This window comes from Pteronotus mesoamericanus, unplaced genomic scaffold, assembly GCF_021234165.1.
Source record: "Pteronotus mesoamericanus isolate MK-2021 breed Mesoamerican mustached bat unplaced genomic scaffold, CSHL_Meso_final contig_65, whole genome shotgun sequence".
Lineage (NCBI taxonomy): Eukaryota > Metazoa > Chordata > Mammalia > Chiroptera > Mormoopidae > Pteronotus > Pteronotus mesoamericanus.
The window spans coordinates 1,483,925-1,510,736 of NW_026555228.1; the positions used below are offsets into that span (position 1 = coordinate 1,483,925).

Sequence of the window (26,812 nt, forward strand, 5' to 3'; positions counted from 1 at the left end):
AAAATCAGAGAAGCGGTTATTGGAATATATATGTGACAGAAATAGTGTCAGACACACGAAAACTCAGAGAAAAAAAGCAGTCATGAGCCTTTCACCCCGGCAATGGCAACATCCAGGCATTCTACAGGGGAACAGAAAACAAGAAGAGATGGCCTCATACAATATTACGTATCCGACCAAAAAAAAAAAAAATATATATATATATATCCTTATGTGAGGGGAAAAAAAAAATTCTGTGCCATTCAACTTGGACTTTGGGTGTAACCGCAGACAACGTGTGTCATGAACAATGTCAAAGAAAATGATACTTCTGGACTCCTTTCAAAAACAAAGATATGATCAAATTTAAAAAGCCAAGGACAAAGAAATTGGCATAGATTATTAATCACTTTACCATTCATATCAATAAGAAACTAAAATTGATCAAGTAGGAATTGCAGTGAAGGAAGAGAATTTGATGTGAAAAGCTAAAAATTAAAAAATAATTTTAGAAAAATCGGTACGTAGAAGGCATGGTGGAAGAAACACGTGACCGCGACCATCTTTGAATTTAACTTTAGGACATGAGCAAATAATAAAACAAACATGAAGTTTAAAAAAATAATTATTTCCAGCTCATAAGATTTTTCATAACCTTTTCCCCTAAAATGCGGGGGTTATCTCTTTCATCTGTCCTGGTCAGATGATGTTCGACTTCCAGCACGATTACACCCAGCTTGCGTAGAGAGACGTGTGCTGAGTGGGAAGTACATCGAGGTCCCGAGAACATCCCCCCGTTCAGTAGCTCATGAGCAGGACTCAGAGCACCGAACACATAGCTGTGCTCACGGCTGTCATTTCCTGCAGCAAAAGACCAATCAGGAGGGAAGGGTGTGTGGGGAGACATCCAGGGGCACCCCCGCAGTTTCCGCGCATCCGCGCCCGGAGCGGGCCACACAGGTGCGCTGGTTCTTCCAGCCACGAGCCGCGGTGACACCTGGGAAATGCTGTCCATCAGGGGGTTTAGGTAGGGACACAATGGCCAGAGTTTCTACCGGGGGCCACTCACAGATGCACCTCTGTCTCCCATGTCCCCAGACACTAGACACCCAGAAGAAAAGCAGGTGTCCGGAGAAGACACTGTGGGAATGAGGGGACCCTGCCCAAACCTCCGCTCCCGGGGGGCAGCGGAGGGCTCGCCTTCGCCGTGGCGCCCCCAAGATAGTAGTCCTAGACTGCTCTGGTAGCCCTCCCGCGCAGGGAACCAGGGCTATCTGGGCTCCAGACTCTGAAGTAATGGTTTGCTTTTCCACCCCTGTGTTGTTTGTTACACTCAACTGTTTTAATGTGCATGTATAATTCCTACAAATAATAAAGACATCATAGTATTTAAAATAAACCGAACCTGCCAGTTGTACTGTTCAAAGAAGGCATCTAAAGCCTAAGGACGCAGGAAATTGGAAAAAGCATTCCCAGCTCAAATGTTTCCAACTTATGCTTGGAAACGCAATTATCATTTGCTCGGAAACTCAATGACACATACTAATTTACTAGATGTGATTACACTTAACTTGGTTCCCCGGCAAATGAGAGCCTTTCTTTCTTTCTCTCTTTCTTTCTTTTTTTTTTTTTTTTTTTTTTTTTTTTGAGAGGGAGAGGAAGTGAGGGAGAAAGAAAGACAGGGAGAGAAATATCGCTGTGAGAGAGAAACATCGATCTGCGGCCCCCTGTGTGCACCCGACCGGGGACTGAATCCGCAACCCAGGCTCCGGCCCGAACCAGGAACACACCCAGCGACCTTCCACCTCACGAAACATTGCCTAATCCACTAAGCCACACCCGCCACAGCCAACACTCACTTTTAAGACCCATTTCCGTCTCTCTATTTTCAATCATTATCAGCAACTGCATCACTTCTCTCTCTAGAGTGTCGTAAAAGAAATCCCAAGGCCGTCATAGAATTAGTAGGCAACTGAAAGTGAGGGCTTGATGGGGAACCTCAGTATTAAAGGGGAGCATTCACCAACTGCTGCATCAAGGGTGGTCGTTGGCCCAGAAGCGTCGACATGTGCCCTGTTGGGCGTGCGGACGCGTGCCCACACTGACGGGGTCTGAGGCTGCGTTTTAGCAAGATGCCAGCGGGCCCGTGCACACGACAGGCCCGAACAGAGCCGTGCCGATCGTTGGGAAGCTGGGGCTGGCCCCTGCAGGGGCAAGAGCCTCCCCAGCTGTGCACGGAAACGGATTCATCCCTAGCACTCTGGGCTTTTTACCCACACAGCTCCAACCTCACACCGCTGACGAGATTCTCCACGCCCATAGCCTATAAACGTGTTCGAGCCTCCCCGAGAACAAAGCCCGTGAAAATCACGTCCAAAGCCCCTGACCACGGCCCTTCTCTGTCTGCTTCCCCACACAGGCAAGCTTAGAGAAGGAACTCTACCTTCTAGAAGGAGCCGTGTGCACTCGGCTTGCACGTCGTCCCTTACACTTCACGTATGGGCTCTCGTGGCTCCCTAGTAACCGCCTGACACAGCTTGCTAGTCGTGTCCTGACTACAAAGTCCTCGGGGACCCTCGAAGTCCATCTGCTACGGACCGATCACAGAACTGCAGGGTGGCGGCCTGGATAAAAACCGCTAACGCTTACTCACATAATGTGTGTTCTGATGGATAGGCATCTTTGTTTTTCACTCACATGTGAGAGTATTGCATTTTCCATAATATGCCCCAAACTCCTTTCAGACAAGATAAGTCTTTAATCATTCAGTCTCAGCCCCTCATAAATTTTCAAAACTCATCAACTGCCCCCTGGTTGAGTCTCCTCTCATACTATACTCCTCAGTGTCACATAAAAATTCAGTGAAAATGGAGCCTCGCTATTAAAAGAAGGGAAAAAAAACCAGCCTGTGTTCCATTGGGAACGCCTTCTACCTACTCAATAAATTACCGAACAACCTTAAAAAGTCATTTGTTATGCTTGATATATTCAGGAACTATACTCTCCAAAACTTTAAAATTTGATACAGCGATATAAAATTTGATATAATGAGGATAATTTCCTCTATGAGATGGCTGGTGAAGGAAATCTCCTAACAACGATAAAAATTCATAAGCATTCCTTGAAGCATTTCAATTCCATTACTGCAATAAAGGCCGAGTTGAAAAGGAAGCTGGGACAAAATGTGCACTCCCCACGGTTGCCCAAAGATTCCTGTCACCACGGGCCAGCTCAGCCTCAGGGCCACAGTGGCCTTGTGTGTGTTCTCGGTAAACAAAGCGACAACCGATCGTGTTCGGTCTGTCTCGGTGAATGACTAGCCCTAAACATGCTCAAACAGGGATCAGATGTTTCCAGATTCAGTTTAGTTCAACATGATAGTCAGACATGCACCTCCAAAACAAAAGACAGACAAACGAAACACACACACACACACACAGACACGGGAGAAATCAAAGAAGTGCACTGAACGTCGAGACTTGAGTTTGCTGAGCACTGGGCTGACGTCTCTTCAGAGTTGCTCACGTGAACTAGGGTCTGTTTTCACCATGTTCCAAGTTTCGATTCCTGTTTCCTGCCAGAGCGGATCGCAGTTTGCACGCGAGCCGCATTTCAACAAACCGGACGGGGTCCACACGACTCCACGGCCATGTCAGAGGGAAGGACTGCCTCATTTGGAATTTCCAGGGAGAAAGACTTCACACGACCTTCAATTCTATCTTCCTTCTCAGGGATCAGGCATAACCGTATCACCCGCAGTCAGTGATATTAAGTACTAATAATGGGTTTCTGAAGGGACCAGCATGGTCCATCGTGCAGCTGAAGGCCCTACAGCAGCATTTGTTAGTTCACACAGGCGCATGGTTGGTCTGCGGACTAGAATACAGCCCTGGCCGGGGAGCTCAGTTGGCTAGAGCGTTGTTCTGATACTCCAAGGTTGTGCATTCGAATCCCGGTCAGGACACACACAAGAGTCAACCGGTGAATGCATCAAATACGGTTCCGGCGGCCCTCCTTCCGAAGAACAAGCAGACCTCAGTGCCCGTCTCAGGGAGCTGGGGTCAGCTCCCTCGGGGCCCCTGGTCCATCCACAGAAGCCCCGAACGTCCCTTCATTCGGCAGCCACAGGGGGTCTTCAGCATCACTGCCCACGACCCTCAGGGCAGCGCCTGTGGTGGCCATCGCAGCACCTCCAAGGTGCCTTGAGGGCTTCCCGACCCTGCTCCTGGGAGAGGCCAGCAGGCCGTCAGCCGGGCTCCGCATCCCCCCTGCCGCGTCCCCGCGAACGCCAGGCTGCGCCGGCCCAGGGCCTGGCTTGCCCCACAAGCACAGCTTGGCCGCCTCCAGCACGGCCCACGGTCTCAGCCCTCGGTGCAGGGCAAGACTGCCCTGTCCGTCCTCATCGACGGGACAGCGCAGGGAAGTCAGCTGTCCCCTGCCCCCGAAGTGGAGCGCAAGAGCCCTCTGCCCGGGGCCTGGGGGGCCCAGGAGATGAGTGCGCCAAGGAGCCCTGCTGGGGGTCAAGTGGGCAGCGCCTCCCCAACCGCCTGCACGAGCGGCCCTCCTTCCGCGCAGAGACGCACCCACAGGACAGCCAGAGGGGAGGGTGGGGGGCTGGCCCCAGCTGGCACCTTTCGGAAGCCGCTGGCAGAGGTAAAAGGCTTTTCTGTTTCTGTTTGAACAGCCACGGAAGCCGCGGGCGGCTAGGCGTTAGGAAGGTCCGAGCACGCTTCTCCTTTGCTTGTGCACGCGCGCACACGCACGCGCGCACACACACACAGGGACGTGGGCTGCCCAGCGGCAGAAGCGCGGCAGGCCCGCTGCGTGGCGGTCAGCGGCGGCCCGCGCTGCTTACCTCGCAGAAGCTGTGGCACGGCTCCTTCCGCGGGTCCCAGGACTCCTTGCAGGGCTGCAGGCACTGGGGAGGACAGCAAAGGTGAGTGAGCCACCACGCGCGAGAGAGAAGCCGAAGGCGCCCGCCGCCCCCTGCGCCTGCTTCCCCCGGGCCGCGGTCCCCGCTGCGCCCGGCCGGGCGGGGCCGCCGCGGCGCGGCTGGACGGGCGCAGACGTGGCCGTTTCAGCGCAGCTGGACGGGGTAGGGGCGCGGCGGGGAGGGGACCCATAGGACCAGGGGTGGCGGCCACGCTCAGACAGGACAGTGGCCATCAGAAAGGCCGTTTAAAGGGGGTCGGTACACAGGAGTTTTCTTCTCTGACAAACTCATACTAATTTGCTTTTCTACTGGCAACGTAAAGCTACTGGTTTTTTTATACTGGCCTGTAAGTGAGTGAGGATGCACTGTATAAATATATGTGTGTGTGTGTCTATATATCTATACACATATATATACACACACATATATATCTGTGTCTACATACATAGATATACATACATATATCTATACACACACACATACTTATATCCACATACATTGTTGTTAACTTCGCTTTACCTCAGTAAATCCAACAGCACTAACACTCATAAAGTTTAATTGCTCTATGGCAATACAGTGAATAAACATGACATGACTTTCACAATAAAGTTGGAATATATGTATGCATCGCTCTTGATATATGCACTTTAATATATCACAGACAATACCTGACATTCTTGTTCAATAACAATTATACTATCAAATAATAGTGCTGAAAAAACAAAACGTCTGTATAACTGCTGGACAATATATAGTTTATTCCTCTCTGTAGTATTATAGATAACATCATACAAACAGAACAAAATAATAATATCTAGTAATAAACTGGAGGTAGCCTCAGAGTTGAAATGCAAATGTTGCCTGCATACGAATGGAGATTTGATTTCCAAAATTGTATCGTCACACAAGTTTGAGTCGGTAAAATTAATAGTCGTATACAGATAAGTGTCAGTCACTTAACACTGGCCCAGCGCTGGTACCCGTGAGCTCAGGACTATTTAATCTAATGCTTCTTATTTCGCTATTCGTCAGTTTCTCCCTGAGGCCCAAGTACTCAGTGACATTTCAGACACGTATAACGTAAAATTCAGGACAGATACGGATATTCCTTTTCCATCTCCTATCTAATAACCTCTCTGTTTGAAAATAAAGACGGAGTTCCACGATAAACGGGAAAATCTATGGTAAGACTTCATCTCCAAATACCTGTTGCCATTTTTAATTAGAAGTGTATGTAAAAACACAGCCCCGCAGCCGGCTGCACAGCCCGCCCGTCAGAGCGATGCTGCCGCGGGGCGGCGGCGCCCAGCAACGGGGCACGGCCCTGCAGTCCCGGGGAGGCGCCGGCGCGGCCCGCTTCCCGCCACCCCGAGCCAGGGTCCCCAACATCAGGGCTCAGAAATCTACTGCCAAGGCCTCCTGGGAGCTCTCATTATCACCCAGCTTGGAAAGGAACCCCCTTACCATGGTAAATATTTTACAATATACATATGTGTATTGGATCATCCCACTGTGCGCCTTAAACTTATACAAACTTCTATGTCAACTCTATCCCAACAAAACTGGGGAAAACTGAAGGGACTGGATGCAAACACAGTCTGTAGCATCTCTTTTTTTTTGTTTGTTTGTTTCATGTAACTTTCATTAAGACACCATCCGTTTCGTATGAGAATATTTCAGATTTTAAATTCTTTACTATTGTATATGAACAACTGCTTTTTAGTTCATGAAATGTTTTGAAAAACCAGAGCTCCTCACGGACACTTTTCCAAGCCCTCTCCAAGCTTACGCCACGTTTATGGATGTTCACCTCTCTTCAGCAGGTTCCAAAACAAACGTACCATTTTTCCCCAAATGAACAATTCTAAAAGAATGCCATTTTTCTCATAGCCATGAAGGAGTTTAAACACTTGTCAACTTGACCTATTTTACGAGTTCCTTAAAGAGTTCCCTTTTTTTTCCCTTTTGTAGAACTGTGCCAATGCCTCAGCCTCAGGGCTCCCCCGAAGACATTCAGGCGCTGGCTGCCAGCCCCCGACATTTAGCGGCCGTTTAATAAGCATGCCTGACCCAGTTCCTCCGCGACACCATGTGAAGTGACAAAGGACGCTTTGTAGCACCCCCGGAGGTTCTGTTCCGCGGGAGAGGTGACCTTGATACACGGGGACCACGCGACAAGGGCCGAGGGCGGCGCACGGACATGGGTCCAGCCACGTGCAAGGTGCGTCTGTCATCTCCCTCGGGAAACATCCGGCACGCATGTCGTCCATATGAAGTCTGCTCCGTGCGGTGCGGCTCACGAGGTCGCAGGGCACTCGCGTCCCTCCTGTGTTCTGACCGGGCTGAAGGTGTACATGATGGAAACATACCGCTACACAGGTACCGCGTTGTCTTTTCACATCTAAGACGTCCATGCGTGGAAAAGTCGGAACTTCGGGGATCTCCACAATGGCCGAGGGCCACCACGCTCCAGACAGCGTGGAGGGCAGTCGGGCTCCTTGTGCAGACCAGGTATCGCTTACAGAGCTGGGCATATTTCCGAACCGCTAATGGGAGCAATACGTGACGTACCGGCCCGGCTGCTCCGCAAGCCGCCTGCCAGGTTTAGCGCCGGCCGATGCCATTCGTTTCAAGCCCTATTGTAACGGCACGCGGCCTCCTTTCCAGCAACGACGCATCAGCGGTGTCTAAGCTACAACGCGAAACGGGATTCATGAGGGCGTAAAGTGTCCCTTCGGTACTCCCCTCCGAAAACTGGCAGACGAGAACAGCCAAATGTAGACAGCTGAGTACATTTTGCAGGATACACTTGCCAAAGCTCAATTTCTCTACAGTGCTCTTGGCTAAGACATTGGTTTCAACAAAAGTCAAAGTGGGGAAAAAATAATGACAGGCTTTTCTCTCGCACCTCAGACAAGAAGAAAACAATTCCTGTTTCTCCAAGTTGTAATAATTTGTTTAAAAAGTTTTGCCAAAAGAGACAGCTGGAAATCTCTCTTCTATGAGACTTAATGCTACTTAACAGGAAAAATACTACCAAGGACAACTGCATCAGGGTTCACTATGTATCATGACTCTATGTGTCCTGACCATATACTGCCTCAAACTACAAAATACAGTAATGGAAGTTAATACTAGGAAGTATTTTATTTTATTTTTAATACTCACCCAAAGATATGTTTATTCATTTTAGAAGGAGGGGAAAGCGAGAGAAACATCGATGTGAAAGGGAACCATTGATCGGATGCCTCCCATACATGCCTGGACCGGGGACCCAACCCACAACCTAGGCATGTGCCCTGACTGGGGATCGAACTCACCACCTTTTGGTGTGCAGAGGACAAGGCTCCAACCAATGGAGCCACGCGGGCAGGATGATGCTAGCCCGTGTTTTAGGCTTTCAGATTTTAGACTGATCAACTGTTTCCGATTATTTCCTCCCAGGTGACTGGTGCAAACCCAGCAAAGAAAAACTTCAAATTTCCGACGACTTTTTTTAAAAAAAGAAACAGGTTGAGAGAGCTAGTCACATAAATTATCATTTGGGAAACGGTTGTTTTCCAATTATTTACTTAATCTCGGGGTGGGGGGGCAGAAATCACAGTATTGCTTGCTCAGATAGTAACTTTATATTCACCTGAGGTTTTAAAATGCACAGTAAAAGGAAAGGTGTCCGTACAGTGTTCGACGGGCGCAGGGACACAAGAGCACTGAGGCCTGGGGACATTCCGCACCCCATTTGTAGCACCAGCTCATCGGATCCTGGTGGAATGCATTCATAGATACATTGAGGTTGCTTTGTCACAAGTGCCCAGAGCTGGCCCACTCCCACCCTTCCAGGCCTGGAGCAGATAGGAATCTCCGTGAAGGGTGGGGTCGCAGTAAGAACCACCGAACCAGCGCGGGAAACAGCGCGTCCAGGAAACCGGAGCTCTCCCGCGTCCCGGCAACTCGGCCTCTGGTTGTCACCCGGAACTGCCTGGTGCTCCAGACCTCACACAGCAACCAGTGGCACGGGTCGCATGTAACCCTTTCAACGTTTAAGTATGTTGCGTGCACTGTACAGGTCTCTGCGTAGTATGGTTTATGGACAGCGTAAGGCACGAGGGGAGTTATTTGAATTGCCTGCTGGTTCTCAGTGGACGGATGCACTCGGTGGACATCGGGCAAGGTCTGGAGATGCTTTGATGGGCCGTAACTAGGGAGAGAGGCCTAACTAAGGCTTCTTGTAGGTTGAGGCCAGGGAGGCTGCTTAAACATCCCCCAATGCCCAGGACAGCCGTCCCCCCACCACCCCCAGAACAAACGATCTGGCTGCAAGTGCTCATGGGGCAGAGCTTGAGAATTTTGGGATCCACTGCAAGAGCGATGCCGTTCACGCGTCGTCGTCGCAGAGCCGGGCTTGCCAAACCACGTCCTCCAGGGAGACCCGGGCAGGCCACTCAGCCGGGCCCTCTAACCGGGGAGCGGTTTTATCTATTTTGGTGGCATGCATCCTTCTCAGAATGGCGTGTGCTCGTGTGAGCTCCCTGGTAAGATTAGTCAAAAATGATCACATCAAGCCCAAAGTAGATGGGTTTGCATGGAGAACATCGGGCCAACGAGCAACTCTTGCCTAACCCACTTCCTCAACCTCAGGGGAAGTGCTCCTGGAAGCTGGTCTCGTTTCTGTTCTCCAAAGCAACATCCCTCTTGCTGCTGCTCCGTCCTCCCTACTTCTTCCTTCAAGGCACCTGCTCTGTCCCTCCACCCACATCCACAGCTGCTCACACCGTCTGTCTTGGACCGTGGCTGCCCACACATCACGCCTTGCTTTCTCCTCTCTGCAACCATGTAGAATTTCCAGTTTCCCCCAAGAGCTCTCACTCCTTCTTTGTGACACATGTGTGGAGTCTCTGCGTTGCACTGAAGCCACACTCTCCCCAACTGCCTACGCGGTCCTCCACAGGGACCGTGAGGGACTATGCCTGCTCACCATCACGTGACTCCTCACGGGGTGGACGGGACTGAGCGTGCGACGGGGAGATCGGACTCTGAGGAGCCCCGTGGGCACCGTGGTGGCATGGCAGCACACCATGCGGGAACAGGAAGCCTGGGGTTTGTGCCCTAGCGGCCCTGTGTCTAAGCTACAACCGGGAAAGTCGCGTAGATGAGTTAGCCTGTTAGCTCATTCAAACAGGAGCATGCAATCGATCGTGTTAACTTGTTACAATATCACTGAAGAGGAGCGACAGCCGGCAAGGAGCTGTGCAGACTGCAGAGAACTCTTAGAAGGACCTGTGCAGGGACCCTCAGAACGAACCCATGGGGGTGTATCGAGTTCGGCGCGGTTATTCTTCCTTTTCAGGGAGAGGAAGGGGCCCTTTAGGGAAGCCGGGACACGAAGCAAGTGGCTCCAGGGCTTTGCCGCAGTCGGACTGGGCTGAGCTTGGGCACAGCTAAAGGCATCCACTTCCAGGACAAAGCCTTGCCCTACTGAGGCCACCTGCCTGCAGGGGCTGGAGAGGTGCTGCCTGTGACAGGGATCTGGAAACCACAAAGGACTCTGCAAATCTACGAGACTGGTAAATGTTTAGGGTGGCAGGGAGGACTCGGCCCCAGCAGGCCCAGGTGCTACGGATTCCAGGGATCTGGGGCATCGCAGACGACGAGAGCGGCCACTCCACATCACGGACCACGGGGTGCAATTCTGCGAGGCGAAGGACAGACCCAGGGGGAAAGGGTTGCCGTTGCTTCGGGGAGCGACCCCCTGGGCAAAATTCCACACTTTCGTGAAAGGGCAGCACAAAAATTCTACGACCTAACTAGCAATCAGAATTCATTCTGAAGCCGAAAAGGTTCATTCGAAATGCACGGTTTTACACATGTCCAGTAGGTAAGGCACTGGAACCAAACTTACATTTTGTTAAGCGAATAGAAACCACACTAAACCATAGCAACCAGCATTCCATAGATTTCAACCTGTTGCAATGAACATCTGCTACATCAACAAATACGAATTAGTATTTCCAACGTGCAAGGTCCTGACTTAGTCACCAAGGCGGGGGCAGGGCAAAGGATGCTATCGGCTGATGTATATAATATCCCGAGGAGGAAAGTATGTCAATAAATAAGTCCATAGCCATGAAGCAGAAAATAAGAGGTAGAAGAAAATGTCCCATGATAAACAAGGATGTGATACGTATTTCCATCGCGGATCATTGGAGAGAATATCAAAGAACCAAGGATCCATGAATTAGCTTAGGGGCATGAGTAGAACTGGAACAACTATCCTAGTTCGATCTGGGGCCCGGACAATACTGTATCCACGTGGCGCATGGGGACTGTGGTGTGAGGCTAAGGGAGAGGGAGGAGACAGGAAAACACAAGGCTGGGAGGCAGCCCTTGGAATTCAACGAGGAGTCCTTGACGATCTTAGAGCAAGAGCTGCTTGCCCCCATTTCTGCCGAAGAGGACATGAGCGTAGAATGGGCGACGGCTTAGAGACGTGAGATATCGCAGCAAACGAAGCCAGAGCTCAAGGTTTTAGAATGTCTTCCTCATCTTCTCTCGGCCATAGTACCCGTGTGGCGTCTGTATGGTGGGGGACGAGGGGAGGCCACGGACACGAACCTAGGAAAGCCCGGGTGGCCGCAGAAGCTCACAGACGTAGTTACTGGTTTGCTTGGGAAGATGGGAAGGGGGGAGGAGTGAGAAGGGGAAACCGCACAATTTCCGACTGCGGTCGGCGAGGGCCTGCTGGTGTCCATCCGACGGAGGGTGTGGGAGGCACAAACACAGGGAAAGATGTGGAGTTGCCTCTGAGGGGATAAGTGCGAGATGTCGCGTGGATTTACAGGAAGGCGGGCCCAACGAGCCACGGGAATTGTGGCTGTGCAGTTGCGGAGAAAGGTCTACGCCCATGGTGAGCGTTTACAAGGTCCTCTTCTCGTTCTCTCTACACCAGTCATTCATTCGTTCTTTCTTGCTATAAAGAAAGATGGTAAAATGAAACGCAGCACTTTCTGTGCTGAGTTCTAGTGCTACAGCGTCACGCCAAGGGCTGGGTTCCCCTCATCTATGAGCGACACACAAAAAACGCCTGTCCTCAAGGTCGTCACAGTCCAGAAATGTAAAAAAGGATGGTCGTCTATAAGCAAGAGTCCAGAGCGCTGAAGGGATTAGCCAAAGAACGTCTATGCATGGCTCACAGATACAGACAAGAGCGCGGCGACTGATGGTCTGAGGCAGGGGCTGGGGGGAAGGGTGCGGGCAAAGGAGGGAAAGGAAATGGGGCATCGGCCATAGTGCCCACAGTAAAAATGCGGAAGAGGAGCCCAGAAGACACGGCAACCAGGGAGCGCGGGAAACACAGAGATGGGCGTGTCAAGAATCTGGCGAGCTGGCACATACGAGACACGGGACGGCGCGACTGAAAAGGCCTCAGCGCGCAGCAAAACGACTTTCTGTCTGCTCCGTTCCCTCTTGTTGTGTTCGTAGCTGAGAACACGAGAACCTGAGGAGACATACGAACCGCAAGGCCAGAACCCGCTGGGAGGCAGAAAGAGAGCTCACAACGTGGAAAGACACAAGTGTAAGCGGGGCAAGGCATCTTTGATGGCATCTCCCCCAAGCGACATCTTCAAGATGTGCGGACGGAAACGCCTTGAGACGGCCATGGCCGGGGGTCAGGCCCCCGGCGCACGGCTTCCTGTACAGTCGGACGCTGGCCACTCCAAGTCCCAGTTTGGCTTGGAGGATGTAGGACTTTGAATGCAGAGACACATGACAATGGTCATGAGCAAGCAGCCGCAGTTTTCCAGGGTGAGAGAGCGCCGATGACAAGATGAGCGTGTGCCCTTCCAGCTGCCGTCCTGGTGGCTGAGCCCGAAAGCTGCTGAGCGGGCGGAGAGTGCAGATGAGGGAAGCAGAGAAGGAGGCTTCGAGCCAGCATGAGCACAGCGGAAGAGGCAGGCACCCTGGGAGTCGGACAGACACAGGAGAGGGTCCCTCACCTACCACTTGCTAGGTATGTTTTCACCGTGTAAGCTTTATTTTACCATCTCTGAACCACAGGTTTCTGATACCTAAGAGAGTGCCGCAGTATTGGCTCAAGAGGACCCTTTTCAAATAAAACATTTTGTAAGATTTGATTGTATTTCTTTTTGGAGAGAGGGGAAGGGAAGGAGAAAGAGAGGGAGAGAAACATCAGTGTGTGGTTGCCTCTTGCGGGCCCCCCAGCAAGGGACCTGGGCCGCAACCCGGGCGTGTGGCCTGACTGGGAATCGAACCAGCGACCCTTTGGGTCACAGGCCAGCACTCCATCCACTGAGCCACACCCCCTGGGCTGGAAAAAAAAATCTTAATACAAAATTTTAAAATGCCTACACGTAATAGGTGAGCAGTGAATTGGATTCCCTTTTGTGTTGTTGTTGTTGTTGAGTTATTTCATATTTCCCTGATAGCCACCCTTTTTCGCTTAATGTTAGAGGAAAATACAGTTTCTTTTCATTCCGGTCTCCCCACGCAAGTTCCAATAATTGTCGGAAAAGCGCTGAATTTTTCGACACAGTTCCAACAGCTACGTCTGGCTGAGGTGGCATTCTTCTCGTGTGTGTGCTGAGAAGGAGAAATCACAAGGAGGAATCTCAGACTGTGCGTTTGCAGCACGCGCTCTACGCTGTTACACACCTAGTGGCTGTTGACTAACAAAGATCAAAGAATGCCTTACATTTAAATTTGGTCTGGGTTGTTGCCTCGGTGGGAGGGATAAGCTTTGGGTGCCATAAACTGATCCAACTTTTCGTATCCTACAGGTATACATTCAGAGCATATAACAATGCTCTCAACCCAAGAGTCCCAAGGCCAGTTCTGTTTTCTAAATGAATGGCCGTCAGTTTCTGTGGGAAACTGTAGATCTGTTTTGCTTTGTTTTTTTAAGATGGCTGTGGTTTTGCTGTGCCTTGCTTTGACCCATTTCCTGAAATATGGGCACCCCACTGCCTTCAGAAACAGCCACGGCCTCTGTCCAGCTCTGCATTGGTCGAGAAGTCGTGACAATCGTGCGTGACAAAGTGTGCGCTGCGTGGTGCCGAAACCAGGAGCGGCGTCGGCAGACAGCCCACAGCGGGGCGGCCGGACCGTCCTCGGCGCCCGCGCCCCAGGCGGCCCGCGCGCCCAACCTGCGCAGCGTTCCAGAGAGCACTCCGGCCTCTCGGAAGCCCCCGAGGACGGCTCTCCCGCCCTGAGGTTCATCGAGAAATCGGCCCGAATTTTATGGCAACTATTCTTTACATCAAGGGAAACTCTGACATCCAGAGGCGCTGAAAGTGTTAGAAATAAACCAACAAAGCACCATTAAAATGGAGAAAAAATGAGTAAGGGAGTTGTTACCCAAAACCATCGATGTGAGAGAGAAACATCGATTGGCCGCCTCCTGTACACACCCCAACCAGGGAAAGAACCCACAACGTAGGTATGTGCCCTGACCAGGAATCGAACCCGCAACCTTTTGGTGCACAGGATGATGTTCTATCCAACGGACCCGCCTGGCCAGGGCAGAAAGCTGTACTCTTATCATAATCCTTGCTCCCTTAATGCACACTGTGATGCCTGTCATTGCGTGTCTGGAGACAGGTGCGTCATGGAACGCTGTTTCACAGCAGACCAAGTGTGCGTCCTGAGCAACGCGCTGTCTGCTGTGGCGCTTGAGCATTGCCCTGAAGTCTCAAATAATCCTCGCGGGGCGGCATCGCAGATTAGAAAGATGTAGCCACGCAGAGAAGCTGGCCGCAGCACAGAGGAGAGACCCGGCAGAGAGCACCTCGCGCAGTGACAATGACAACACCTCCGGAAACAGGAGAGCCTGCCCCGGGGCCCTTGTGCGAGGCTCCAGGCAGAACCGGCGTCAAGCCCCGGGGAAGCGGCTCACAGACCCGCACGAGGCGCCTCGGCACGCCAGCCTCTCGTCTGGAACAGATCGAGGCCGTGAGTGGAAGGAGAGGCTGAGGAGCGCCTCCCGGCCAGAGCAGACGACGGGCGAGCCCCGCCCCAGGCCGGGCGCGACGATGGGGCGCACCCGGCATCGGACGACATGACACCCCAACGGACACTGTGGGCCCAAGGAGTGAGGTTCCCGTGTGGACACAGCAGGCGACCGCCCCGTCACGCCCACAGGAGCTGGCCCGGGTGTCGGCCGCGGCCCAGGAGCGAGGCGTGCCGAGGCGGTTACGCCTGAAGGGGCATGAAGCCTGCAACCTCGTTTTAAAGGCGGGCGGGGAGGGGCGGACAATCAACCATGAGCCCTGCACGGCACTGCTCAGGGGCTTGCGCGTCATCCCGCCGAGCGAAAGGCCGCGGGTTCGGTCCCCCGTCAGCGCGCACACCAGGGTGGCCGGCTCAGTCCCTGGTCAGGCCGCGTACGAGGCGCAGCCAGTTGCTGTTTCTCTCCCTCTCTCTCCCTCCCGCTTCTCTCTAAAAGTACATAAATAAAGTCTTTTTAAAAATAAAAGTAAACAATCATAAGTGCATAACAATAATATACTATTGCATATATGCTTATATATCATTGTTACAGTTATATAAGCATATATATTCTTATACATAACTTTATATTGTTATATTATTGTTTTATATCAATGTATTTAATATATTATTATATTATATTAATATGTAGCTAAATATATATATTTGACATATAAGTACATGGGAGAGAGAGGGGCCAGATGAGGGTCGGCAAGTAGAAACACGGACCAAGCCTGACACACCACCTGCTTCAGCAAATAAAAGGGATGAGGACCCAGGGGTGGGCTTTTGGGGCAGCCAGAAGTCACACACTAGTCTGACAGGAAGCTGGCTGTACCCTGACTGCGGCAGAAGGCATCTGGACGTTCTTGGCGCTCTTCTCAGAACTTTTCTGAAGTGTCTGAAACCAAGGTAAAAATTAAAAATACGTGAAGTCATCTTCAAAGTACGTCGCATCTCAAAAATCACGAATTCCCTTCAGCAGGCATCATGACAACGCCGTGGTGGACAGAGATCGATGGACCAAAGGGGATTAAAGGCGAGAAGGCGGCTACCGATGGGCTTCTGAGAAGAAGTGGGCTTATCGGAGGCAAGCGCGTCCGACGTGCCGCCTCGTACGGCGAGGATGTCTTCCCAGGGAGCCGCCGAAGGCCACCCTCCCGGGCCTTGTAAAGCCGTATCGAGCAGGACCGACGAGCAGGCGGTTCGGGCGGAGCTCGGGAGCCCCACGGTTCAGGGCCAGCGCCATCCCAGCCGGCCTGCATGTCCCAGGTGACCCCCCGTGGCTGGGTAACCACCCCGATCACCCCGACTCCCTGTGCGGGCCGTTCATTATGAAACACAGCAGACGCGTCCCCCAGCCCTGGGGTCCCACCTGCCTCTGAACACATCCCGCCCTCCTTTCCACCAAATAAAGCCTTTGGACGACATCAGAGCAATAGGCTCCCCTCCGCGAAAGGAGGAAATGAGTGTAACCTACTCATTCTGCAGTTAGAAACCACTCAGGAATATGTCCTGTTAATGATTAGCTTCCCGTCGTAGCTGCGCACCCTGCCGAAATTCAGACCTACACGCTAACATCAGCAGGTCCCTGCCTGTGCCCCACGTCCAGCGAGGGAGAACGGAGTGTGTCTGCCCATCTGGTTAATTGGCTTTTGCCCATCAACATATATTCACAACCGCGTGGTAAGGAGGCCTTTCTGCCCATGAAGAAGCTTACATCCTAACTGAACACTGAGGACCCGACAGCAAGACCGCCCTGCCTCTGGGAAGATTAAAAATGGGTGCGTAGTCAGAGTGCTCCAAAAAGTGAACCACGGCTACAAAAACGTTATCTTCTTGTGTCATTTGAAACCCAGAAACTGTAGATACCCACGCTCACGCATGCACCATTTTTTATTATAGTTTGGTTACAGGCATGTGTCCTTTGGCAGACTATCCAATCAACCCCTCCGGGGCCCTTAGGTAATCAAAATAACTCAGCAAAGCTGTCACAGCCGTGGCTCAGATTTTAGCAGGAAACCATTGTGTGCACGGAGAACCCCGCTCTCTCCTTCTATGGGATTTTGCACAGCTCAGCGGGAACCGCCGGCCGCGGCGCTCGGCAGGCTGACCCGGCCAGGCCCCGTCCCCAGCGAGAGCCAGCGTTTCATGGGCACAGCGGGCTCCCGACACCGCCGCGCCCCCAGGTTAAAGAACACCTTGACACGCTGCACGCTGAATGGAGATTAAGGCTCCCCTCATTTCATGCTCCGCTGGAAAGTTTGTGCAAGTCTCACGCGGACCCTTGTCTCCGAATATATTTTTTTCTACCCATTTTCTTAGCAACACACACTTCCTGAGGAATCATGTCATTGGTAGAGTTGGGGAACCATGCTAATCGTATTGCCAATCCGGGTGGCCTGCTGTTCTTTTTCCTGCCATCAAACACAGCACACGTCACAGGAGGCCTTGGATTTTGCGATTTGACCCTATCGGAAACCTCACAGTGCTGCTTGGGAGCCTGTCTTTTTTTATACTAAGACGGTTTATATCCACAGTTTATAAGAATGGCATAGGTACGCCTACGCTGCTTACTGACTCCCGGAAATAAAATCCCTGTGTCTGATTGCCGTGAGCCCTAAGAGAGACCCAAAGAAGGCAGCAATCCTGACGACAAGACAAATCGTAGGAGTGTGAAGAGTAGTCCTTGCTGAAAAACTGACAGCTTCATATCCATCTCTGAGCCAGCTCAAGAGACGCACGGAGCACTCTTGAAAGGACCGGGGGCCCAACTCCGAAGGACTTGGCTGTTTCCTGTCCGCCTGGCCTATCGAAACCACCCAGATCTGCCAACAAGGAAGCCCCTCCAGGACATCAGCACATCCTTGAACGACCCCATTCAGCTCAGCATGATGTGGTAGGCCCGCTCGACATGAACGCGTGAGCGTCATATTCATAACCCTCCGGAGAACGAGGAGGAAGTGCTGGGCTGGAGAGCGTGTATTAGTTATGGGCAGCAGGCCCTCCTTCTACAGGACCCACTTGCCCTTTACCCCACACTGGGGACTTGTGCGATCTCTCTGGGATATGTCGTATTAAATTGGGTCCTTTGGCCCTGAAAGGAGGGATACTGAGCATCTTGCCTCCAGAGAAATGCTGCGATAATAACCTAAGCACGGATGCTCCTTGGGAACCCGTCAAAGCAGCAGCAAGTGCTTACTCAGTCACTTTGGACCCGCACGCAGCCGTGCTGAAGGACCCCAGCTGCTCGCGGGGTCTCGTAGAGCCTTGTTCACTCTCAGGAAAACAAAGACGTGGTTTCTCGTGCTCCATGTCCCCCCGGAAGCCCCCGGGTCTGAAACGCCCCAATGAGGTCGCCACCCAAGAAGCCTTCTCTTGTCACGCTGCCGTTCGCCACTCAGCTAATTCAATGCTGTTGGATGCGCTCTAGGCTTGCTCTCTCAACTTTACCTACTCATCCCTCTGTTTCTCTCCTGCACCCAAAAAGGGCAGAAAAAAGACAAACGGTTCCAATGATGGGGAGCAGTGCCCCCCAAGGCAATGCAGAGTGGGAATGCTCTCTGCATTCCAACATGGCGGCCACCAGCCATAGGGGCTACCCAGTGAGCTCCCCATGGAACCAGGGGGATGGAAGAGCTGAAAATTTCATCTACTTCATTTTAATTCACTGAAAGCGGGGGAGCCACATGTGGCTAGCGTCGACCGCATGAGAGAGGAGGCACGGTGTTAAAAGGGCCAAGGTGTGTGCCTGAACATGTGCTTTCAGCCCTCCGTCCAGCAGGGGGAAAACAAAAACTACATTTCCCAGAAGGCCTTGCCACAAGGTTCTGAATTCAGGTGCGCAGCCCTGGCAGGCAGGAATGAGGCAGGGCATTTTCCGGCCCGTCCCTGTGTCCAGTTTGCCGCTCACCTGCGGACTGGGGAAGGTGTCCCGCTCCGCGCCCGAGCCTGCGTGCCTCAGCGTCCTGGACGTGGGAGAGCCCCCGCGGGGGCGACGCCGAGCTCGGAGGCCGCTGCTCCAGCAAGGGGGTCAGCTCGGATCGCACTGCCGGCGCGCCGGCAGGCCGAGTGCGGACCCATCCCCCCAACACGTGCCATCATTTCAGAAGCACGCCAGCCCCGGCATGGAACTCCCGGCCGCGGGCGTGCCTAGCGGCTGACAGGACCGCTGTGCACCCAGATGCAGGCCCGGCACATCAGCAAAGCAGAGAAGGCCCCCGCCGCTTCCCCAACGCTCTGCCGAGTCCCCAACAATGTTCGCTGCGACTTTCCCGTCCATTCACTTCGGAGTGAGCGAAAGGCGTAAACAAAGTGTGCCTCTCCCTTCCCTCCCTCCCTCCCTCCCTGGCCTGCACATCTACGTCCCGAGCCGCGTCCCCGTGCCTGGCACTCTGAGGGACACACTGGCAGGACATGGACACCTGGGCAGCCTGCCTGCCTCGGCTCGGAAGTGTCACGGAGGGCAAACCGAAGCAAGCCCTTACGATGTGGGGGTGACGCTACAGAGGGAGAGTGCGGCGTCACCCGGGGCGGGGCAGGGCGGGGCGGGGGGGTCATGCGTGCCTGGCCTGACGCTGCGCAGCGCTTTCTGGGTGAAAAACCTTCTGTGCAGAAAACAGAACAACGAGGAGGCAAAAAGGTGTAGCAAAGTGGGGTGGAAGGAGACCGGGTCTCTCTCGGATCAGCTCTGCCACAGCACAGAAACAACGCTGAGTATTGCCTCCACACAGACCACCCGCCCCCCGAGGCCTGCGCTGTGCCCCAAAGTGAGGGACGCAGGGTGTGGCACTCAGGCTACCCAGAGGCGGCCCCAGCCTCTGGGCAGGCGGAAGCCGGGGTCGTGGCCCTCCGTGCGGGGTCGCTGGCTGGCTGTGTTTTCAGGCGCACGGCAGGCAGGCAGACATCAAAATGCAGGACGGGAGAGGGAAAAGGGCTCTGTTACGGAAGAATCACACGTTCCCTTCGTCAAAAACACACGATCTACCTTCCGTGTCTCCAAACACCCAGCGCCGCTTGTGGGAGCCGTCCTTTCGGGACCTCATAAAGAAACATGTCCAGGTCTGCTTTAGCACACGGTGGAACCCCCTCAGGAAGGTTCCCGGCAGCTGGACACACAGACGTGCGGACACCCCGCATTCTAAGGCATGCGTGCCTTAGTGAATGTAGTGAATGACCGCTCTCTTCCACTCGCAAGGCGCTTAAAAAGCTCGCTCACACGGAACGCTAATTTGGAAATTTTAAACAAGGGGTTCACGCCCCACAATCTCAGTGGACGGCTCACTGTCATATAGGACGGTTACATTTCACAGTATCACTAGCTAAGGACGCACAGAACACAAAGTAAAGGGCATTCGCTTCACACGTTTTTACTCTTCTCTTCCCCATTCACTTGTTGTCCACCTGTGAATTCTCAAGAGTGACCTAAAAGCCCTCGATCTGCCAGATAACATGGGGGGACGGCCGGTAGTGCGGCCACATCCCTGAGAGCCGGCCTGGCCGGCCTTCTGCTTCACGGTGCTGCCTCCTCTGAGGAATGCCTTTCTGCTCTCTCTCCACGCTACTAGAAACGCTGTCGGCGTTGGAACAGGACACTAGAAACTGCACCCACTCAACTCGCTTTGCATGGGGAAGTGCTGACTCACCTACAAAGCCCTCCCTGCCAAGAGAAGGCCCCAAACAACACATCCCACTGGCTGCTTCTGTCTGAGAGTCGACGGCAGGCTTTTCGATTCCAGACTTGTCCCACCCGGCGCGTCCCGCTCCCCGCGAAGGGAGGGGCCTCTGCGTTTTGCACTTTGTAGAGGTCCGTGGCCGCTGCTGTTCGTTAAGGAGCAAACACGGCAACCCCTGCAGGCTCCGCTGGCTGCCCGGTGTCCCCCGGCAGCGCGTCCCCACCCGGGAGACATGGGAACCCGAACAGCAAAGTGCAGTCGTGCCCCGGGCCGAGGACTCCTGGGAGTTTTATCGACCGGCCAACAATCGGAGCAGCGGAAAAGGGCGCTTTGTGCCCCCTGCTACTTTGTCCTGCCCCAGACCCCGCCGCCCACCGTCACCGCCCACAAGGCTCAGCAGCCAGAGGCGGGGCCTTTTCACTGTGAATTTCACGGCCTGATAAAACGCAGCGGCCGTTTCCCTGGGGACCTCGGAGCCCTCCTTTGTCAGCCCGGGGGCGGGTCAGGGCCAGGCCTGCAGTTTGGCAGCCCGCATCTGCCTGTCTGCACGCTGCAGAGGGCTGCTCACAGGCGGGGGGCCGAGCAGGGGACCCCAGGAGGAGCCAGACCGGACGGGCGCTCTGCACTCCGCAGGGCCAGCTGCCCTCCTGCCCCGACCCAGCCACGTCAGCGGGCTGCCCGCCGCCCGGCCGCCCCGCCGCAGCCCCTCGACGGAGCCCGAGGGACCCGGCCTCCTCTGTCTTGCAGGCTGGGCTGCATTTATTGCGCTCATGGAGGGGGTATTAAAAAAAGCATAGGCTTTTGCTCAGAGTTTTTAACCAGCAGGAAAAAAAAAATCCTGCAAACCAACGGTGTTGGAAATATTCAGGATATGTTTCTTGGGTCACGTGGACTTTGTGCTTAGGAATAACACCTTAGAGCTCAGAAACAAACCCTTCTCAGGGCGGGGAACGTGTTGCATTTGTAGAAGACATTTGCCATTTGAGACTAATAAAGACCTCCTTCTACCTCGAGGCGGCCTCTCTGAAGGAAAGCTCTGCGGGGCAAGAAGAATGGCGGGTCTCCCTGTGAGGACGGCTGGATGTCTGCTCGGCAGAGAGCGGGACGCGACCCACGGCCCCAAAACACTCAAGTCCTGGAATGGGGCGCAAAGCAGTCGTTCAAAAGCAGAGTGCGTTTTCCGGGGGGATTATAGTCGACACACTGATGCTTCCTCCTTGTCACGGGGGGACACTTACTTCTCCAACGTCACTCTCTAAGATGACGGGTTTGCCTCAGTTCAGCCTCGAGGTCGAAGAACAAGCCTGTTGGAGATGCAGGGTCCAGCCCAAATGACGCCTTTTTTATTACAAAGTCTTTGATTCCAAAACATCATAAGCATGCCCTTCTGTAACATACCAGTATCACACTCAGGCACACTCTAGAACATTTTAGGTGAAAGGCTTGACTTCAACCTATACATTATGACACCCCTCCTGTTACCCTACCCACCACAGTCAAGCAAGCGTTGCTGCTGCCGGACCCTGTACGTGGGGACCAGACAGGGAAGGCCTGCGGAGGAAGGACTTCGACAAGGCAGAAAGCGATCAAAAAGAAAACACTGTACCGATCTGAAGAGCCCTGATAAACATCGCCGCTTCGCGCGCCCAGCGGCCCACATCCGGCCCGTTAGTTCACATGTCATCTGGAGAAGGTCCCTGGATCGACTGAAGGGCAGGTGTGCTTGTTGCTTGGCACCCTGGACCCTGCTCGAACCAGTCGATTGAGCCAAGTGGCCCATCACCGGAAGACCCTGGTGAGCACAACTCGAGCTGAAATCGTGCCTGGCAGTCGTGAGTTGGGCCCCGATTCCGCCTGAGGTTGCTGTCCTGCTCTGTTTAAGAGTTCGGCTGAGAGCGCACAGCTGGGAAGGGGAGCCTCCCTGACACCTGTGTGTGGAAATCAGCGGGCGCTCGGCCCGGGTGAGACGGGGCTGCTGGGCTCCCGGGGGTCCCCTTCGAGGGCCGAGCACACGCAGCCAGCCTACGCTCCCGAGAAGGAACAGCGGACTGAAAGGCACCAGGGACACAGGGAAGAGCCGACGCCCAGCATCGGGGTGGGAGCCCGGGTGGGGAGCTGCCTCCCAGAGAGACGTGTGGGCGGGGACCTTCGTTGCTTGGCTGAGCCCTCCCTTACGCACGCCGTGGACAGACCCCGAATCCGAGCTTCCAGCTCCCTGGCTCGCCCTGTGCACCCCGCCCCGGAGACTCCCTGGGACCCCGCCCCACCCAGCTGTGGCCTGGGCCCGACCCTCTCTCCGTGCTGTTCCGCACAGGCGGCCAGCCCCAGCCCACGCTGTGCCCTTCCCGTAAACGTTTCGAAGGTCCGCAAACCCCAGGCCAGCAGCGCTGGCCTCGATGTGCCGGGGACCCCCATGAGGCAGCGCTGGCCTCGATGTGCCGGGCACCCCCACGAGGCAGCGCTGGCCCTCGCAGCGGCCAGCCTCGGGTCAGGACATCCCCTCTCCTGGCGCCCCCGGGCCCTGCAGCGGCAGCCGGCAACCGCAGATGGCTCTGCACACCCTGGCAGGCGGCCCCAGCGGGGGCACAGGCAGCAGCGGACCGGGCCCTGCACCAGAGGCCCTCCCACAAGGCCCCGGGAGCAACTGAGCAGGCGGCGGCCTTCAGCCCACGCCAGCCTGGGACCAACCACCTCCACGAGGGACACACCCGCACCGTGGGCTTGGCAGGCCCCTGCGCCAGCGACATCGCGCCCCGCCCTGCGGGACAGCCCCCACGCCGTCCCACCAGAACTCACGGCTGGCCCACCTGCAGGTCAACCCCGCCCCCCGACATGCCCACAGAGGTCAGACTCAGCCCAGACTCAGCAGGGGGGCACACAGTCCCCCCCAGGGGCCCAGCCCTGCAGCCCCTGGCTCAGGTGACGAGGGAGGCGGTGCCACTGGGCCCCGCAGGACGCCTGCTACCTGAGGCCACCCTACCAAAACCAGGAGGTGCAGCAGCTCTACTCGTACATGGAATCCAACGCAGGGAGGCTGCCAAAATGAGGCAACAAAGGCACACGGCCCACGGAAAGAACAGAACAGAACTCCAGAAAAAGAGATGAAGAAAGTGGAGGCAAGAAATCTCCCCGAGAACGGCCCCCACCGCATGCCTACCTCCCGCTCACGTCACTTTTCCCATGCCAGGGCCCGAGCCCTTGTACGCCTGAGGACAGCGTGTCCGTCTTTGTTCCAGAGAAACCCCAGCGACACTCTGCGCAGGCAGCGGTACTCCACGGTCGAACACGGCCGTCCAAGGCCACCCGCGCACACACAGGCGAGCCCTGCCGTTTCCAGCTCCCCGCCAGCAGGAGGGGGTGCCCCGGGGTTTGCAGGCGAGCAGGAGCCGCCGATGCGCTCCGCCTCCCCCGTGCAGCCGGCTGCGGGGCCCTCTGTCTTTGCGGGGTGACAGCACCCATCCCAGGGAACTGGCCAAGCACGTTCACGGCTCTTCTCTCCCAGCAGCCCCTCCCAGGCCCTGGGCGAGGTCCCTGCAGCGTGTTCCCAGTAAAATGTGCACACCCCACCATTTTCATGCGCCTTTCTTCCGTCCCTCGGCTTCCGTCCCACAGCCCTGCATCGCAGGAGGGCGACAGCGTTTATATTTTGGGCAAAGGCTTGCCCACCGTGAGTTCTCTCTGCGGCCATGACAGCCGGGGGGACTGGCTTGGCTCCGCAGGGCCCACCCCTCTGGCACCGCCGGCACCTTTCTCCAGAAGCCCCAGGGCTGTGGGGTGGGGGCTGGTGCTTCCGGGCCACCCGCAAGCACCACGCGCCACTGCCGAGCCCGACTGCCGACCGCCGCCCTGTGCGCCGTGCCCGACACGCCCCTGGAGCAGCAGGAGGTGGCCAGGGGGCATCAGGGAGGCGAGCCTTCCTCTATTTCTCCACGAGACAGCAGCGTCCTGAGAGTTTTTTGAAAACCCTCACCTGAGGATGTGCTTTTTAAAATCGATCTTAGACAGAAAGGAAGACACAGAGAGAGAGAGAGAGAGAGAAGCATTGATGGGGGAGAGGAGACGCGATCGGCTGCCTCCTGGACGGGCCCCAGGTGAGGATCCCACCCCGCAGCTGGGCACTTGCTCTGACTGGGGATCCAACCCGCGACGCCTGGCGCGCAGGCCAGCGCTCCAACCCGCTGTGTCACCAGCCGTCACCGGCCAGGGCAGCGGTGTCAGGTGCGGACAGAGCTGCAGACGGGGACCACCAGGACCACGGCTGCGTTAGAAACAGAGACAGCAGGGCAGGGGGCACGAAGCTGAGCGGCTCTGAACAGAGCTGAAGCCGCCCCGGCTGGCGGCGGCCGGGGGGGGGGGCCCCCCCCCCCCGCTCCGCGAGGGCGTCCTTTAGCCACCCCACCCAGTCGGAGTGACGGGGGAGAGGTGGGAGGGGTCCAATTTGTACTCTCCGAGGGCAGACGGGGGAGAACTGCCTGAGAACGGGAGCCCCAGCTGAACAGAACTAGTTTATCCGTGAAAGACGTTTGAAAGCCTCCGGCAGACACGGCTCAGCCCATTGCTAATTAATCGTCCTGCGGATTCTCATGCAAATGCGCTCCGGGCTGTGAGGGCCCTGTCACCTGAAAGAAAGCCCGCAGTGTCTGCAGACGGCAGCGAGAGGGGAACCGCAGCGAGGACACAGAGGTCCGGGCCTGGTACCCTGGGAACTGCCGTGCGGGGCCGCCCAGGGCGGGCAGCAGGGCTCTCTCCGGCCCACCGCAGGGACCCCCACGGGCCCTGACGCAGGGCGAAGGTCCCCCAGGGGATGGGCCGGTCCGGCCGCCGCTCCCGAAACGGGAGTCCTCCCCACCGTGGGTGGCTGTCCTCAGCGATGATTTCCAATGACACGCACATTCATGACATAGAGCAATGACCTCCATGGGAAGTCCGTGGAAAGAACCGGAAGGAAAGGAGGACAGGGAATGGCACCGAAGAAACGTGTGATGTGCACAGACAGCCCCCAGGGGCCTCGGCAGGCCTCGAACAGCAGTGCCAGCTCCTGGCCGCAGCTCCCACTCGCCGCCGCCAGGAGAAGCGCTGGACCTGCCCATAGAGGTCCAGCGTGCATCAGGGCAGAGCACGTGGGGGCGAGGGGGCATTGCTCCCCGCTACGGGGGCCAGGAAGCGTTTTCTTCTGAACTTCAGACACACCCCGTCCCCCTCCCAGAACACACACTCACAGGAGCGACGCTGAGGGGCCCCGGGGAGATGTGTCTCCCCCCCGCCCCCTGCCCGTCCGCCTCCCCCTCCGCCGGCCTGAGGGCCCCTGCAGGCTCACAGCGCCCCGAGGCCACGCTGAGGTGCTCGCTCCCGGGGGGCCCGACAGCCCGCGCTCACAGGCGGCCTTCGGTCCGGCCGCACTGAGCCGGCCCTCCTCTCACCCGGAACCCTGGGGACAGTCCGCAGCAGGCCCACGAAGGCCCGTCCCTTGCGTCCTCACACGTGTGCCGCGCGCCCAGCGCCCCCTCGCCCCCGTTGCAGGCCTGGTGATGTCCAGGTGCACGCAGGAAGGGACAGCGCTCCGCCACAGCCACGCCGGGCCGGGCCCCAGCGCCCCCTGTGTGTGGCAGGGCCCTGTCCCGGACGGAAGCGCAGGGCGCGGGTCGCGCACGCCCGCCCCGGCCACAGGAGGGCCAGCGGCCCTGCGCGCGCCAGCCGCCCTCCAGCGCTCGCTTTCTCCCACCTCCCCGTTCCATCCAGGCTGGGGCTCCGGCTCCCGCTTTGAAACACTTCCAGACGCCCCTCCACGCCCTCCGTCACTTCCCCGAGGCACCTGCTCACATGTGCACATGGGCAAGCCCTTCAGGGCCCCTTTTGGCAGAACAAACGCTCCCCACAAAGTCCCCCTCCCCGGGATGAGGCTCCGTCTTTCTGCCTTGCTCTCCGCACCAACCACCACGTGGAACTTTGCTGCTTGGGATTCCTGGGCATCGCCCGCACAAGCAGGGAGCTCGCTCTGTGAGGGCACGGACTGCGTCTACCTTTTCGATTCTGGCATCTCCAGAGGCCGTCACCGTCTTGTGCACGCGGTAGGAGTTCGAAAAACGTGCAGAGCGTGTGTGAAGGATGAGCGGCCACAGCAATCACACGTGGGCACAGACACGCAGCTGCTGTGTCTGTTTTCCAGGACAGTTCTGTGGAGGGCTGAGCGTGGCGCCCGGGCCTGGAGATTCAATGTTGACCA

At 55.6% G+C, this 26,812-nt stretch overlaps 1 protein-coding gene across 1 annotated transcript in view; it reads right to left on the bottom strand.

The window, feature by feature from the left end:
- Nucleotides 1–26,812, bottom strand: part of ANOS1 (anosmin 1) — a 115,162-nt gene that overhangs the window by 39,751 nt on the left and 48,599 nt on the right. The window contains exon 3 of the mRNA XM_054581173.1: nucleotides 4,835–4,897. Coding sequence (XP_054437148.1) covers nucleotides 4,835–4,897 — 63 coding nt within the window. The remainder of the gene's footprint in view (nucleotides 1–4,834; nucleotides 4,898–26,812) is intronic.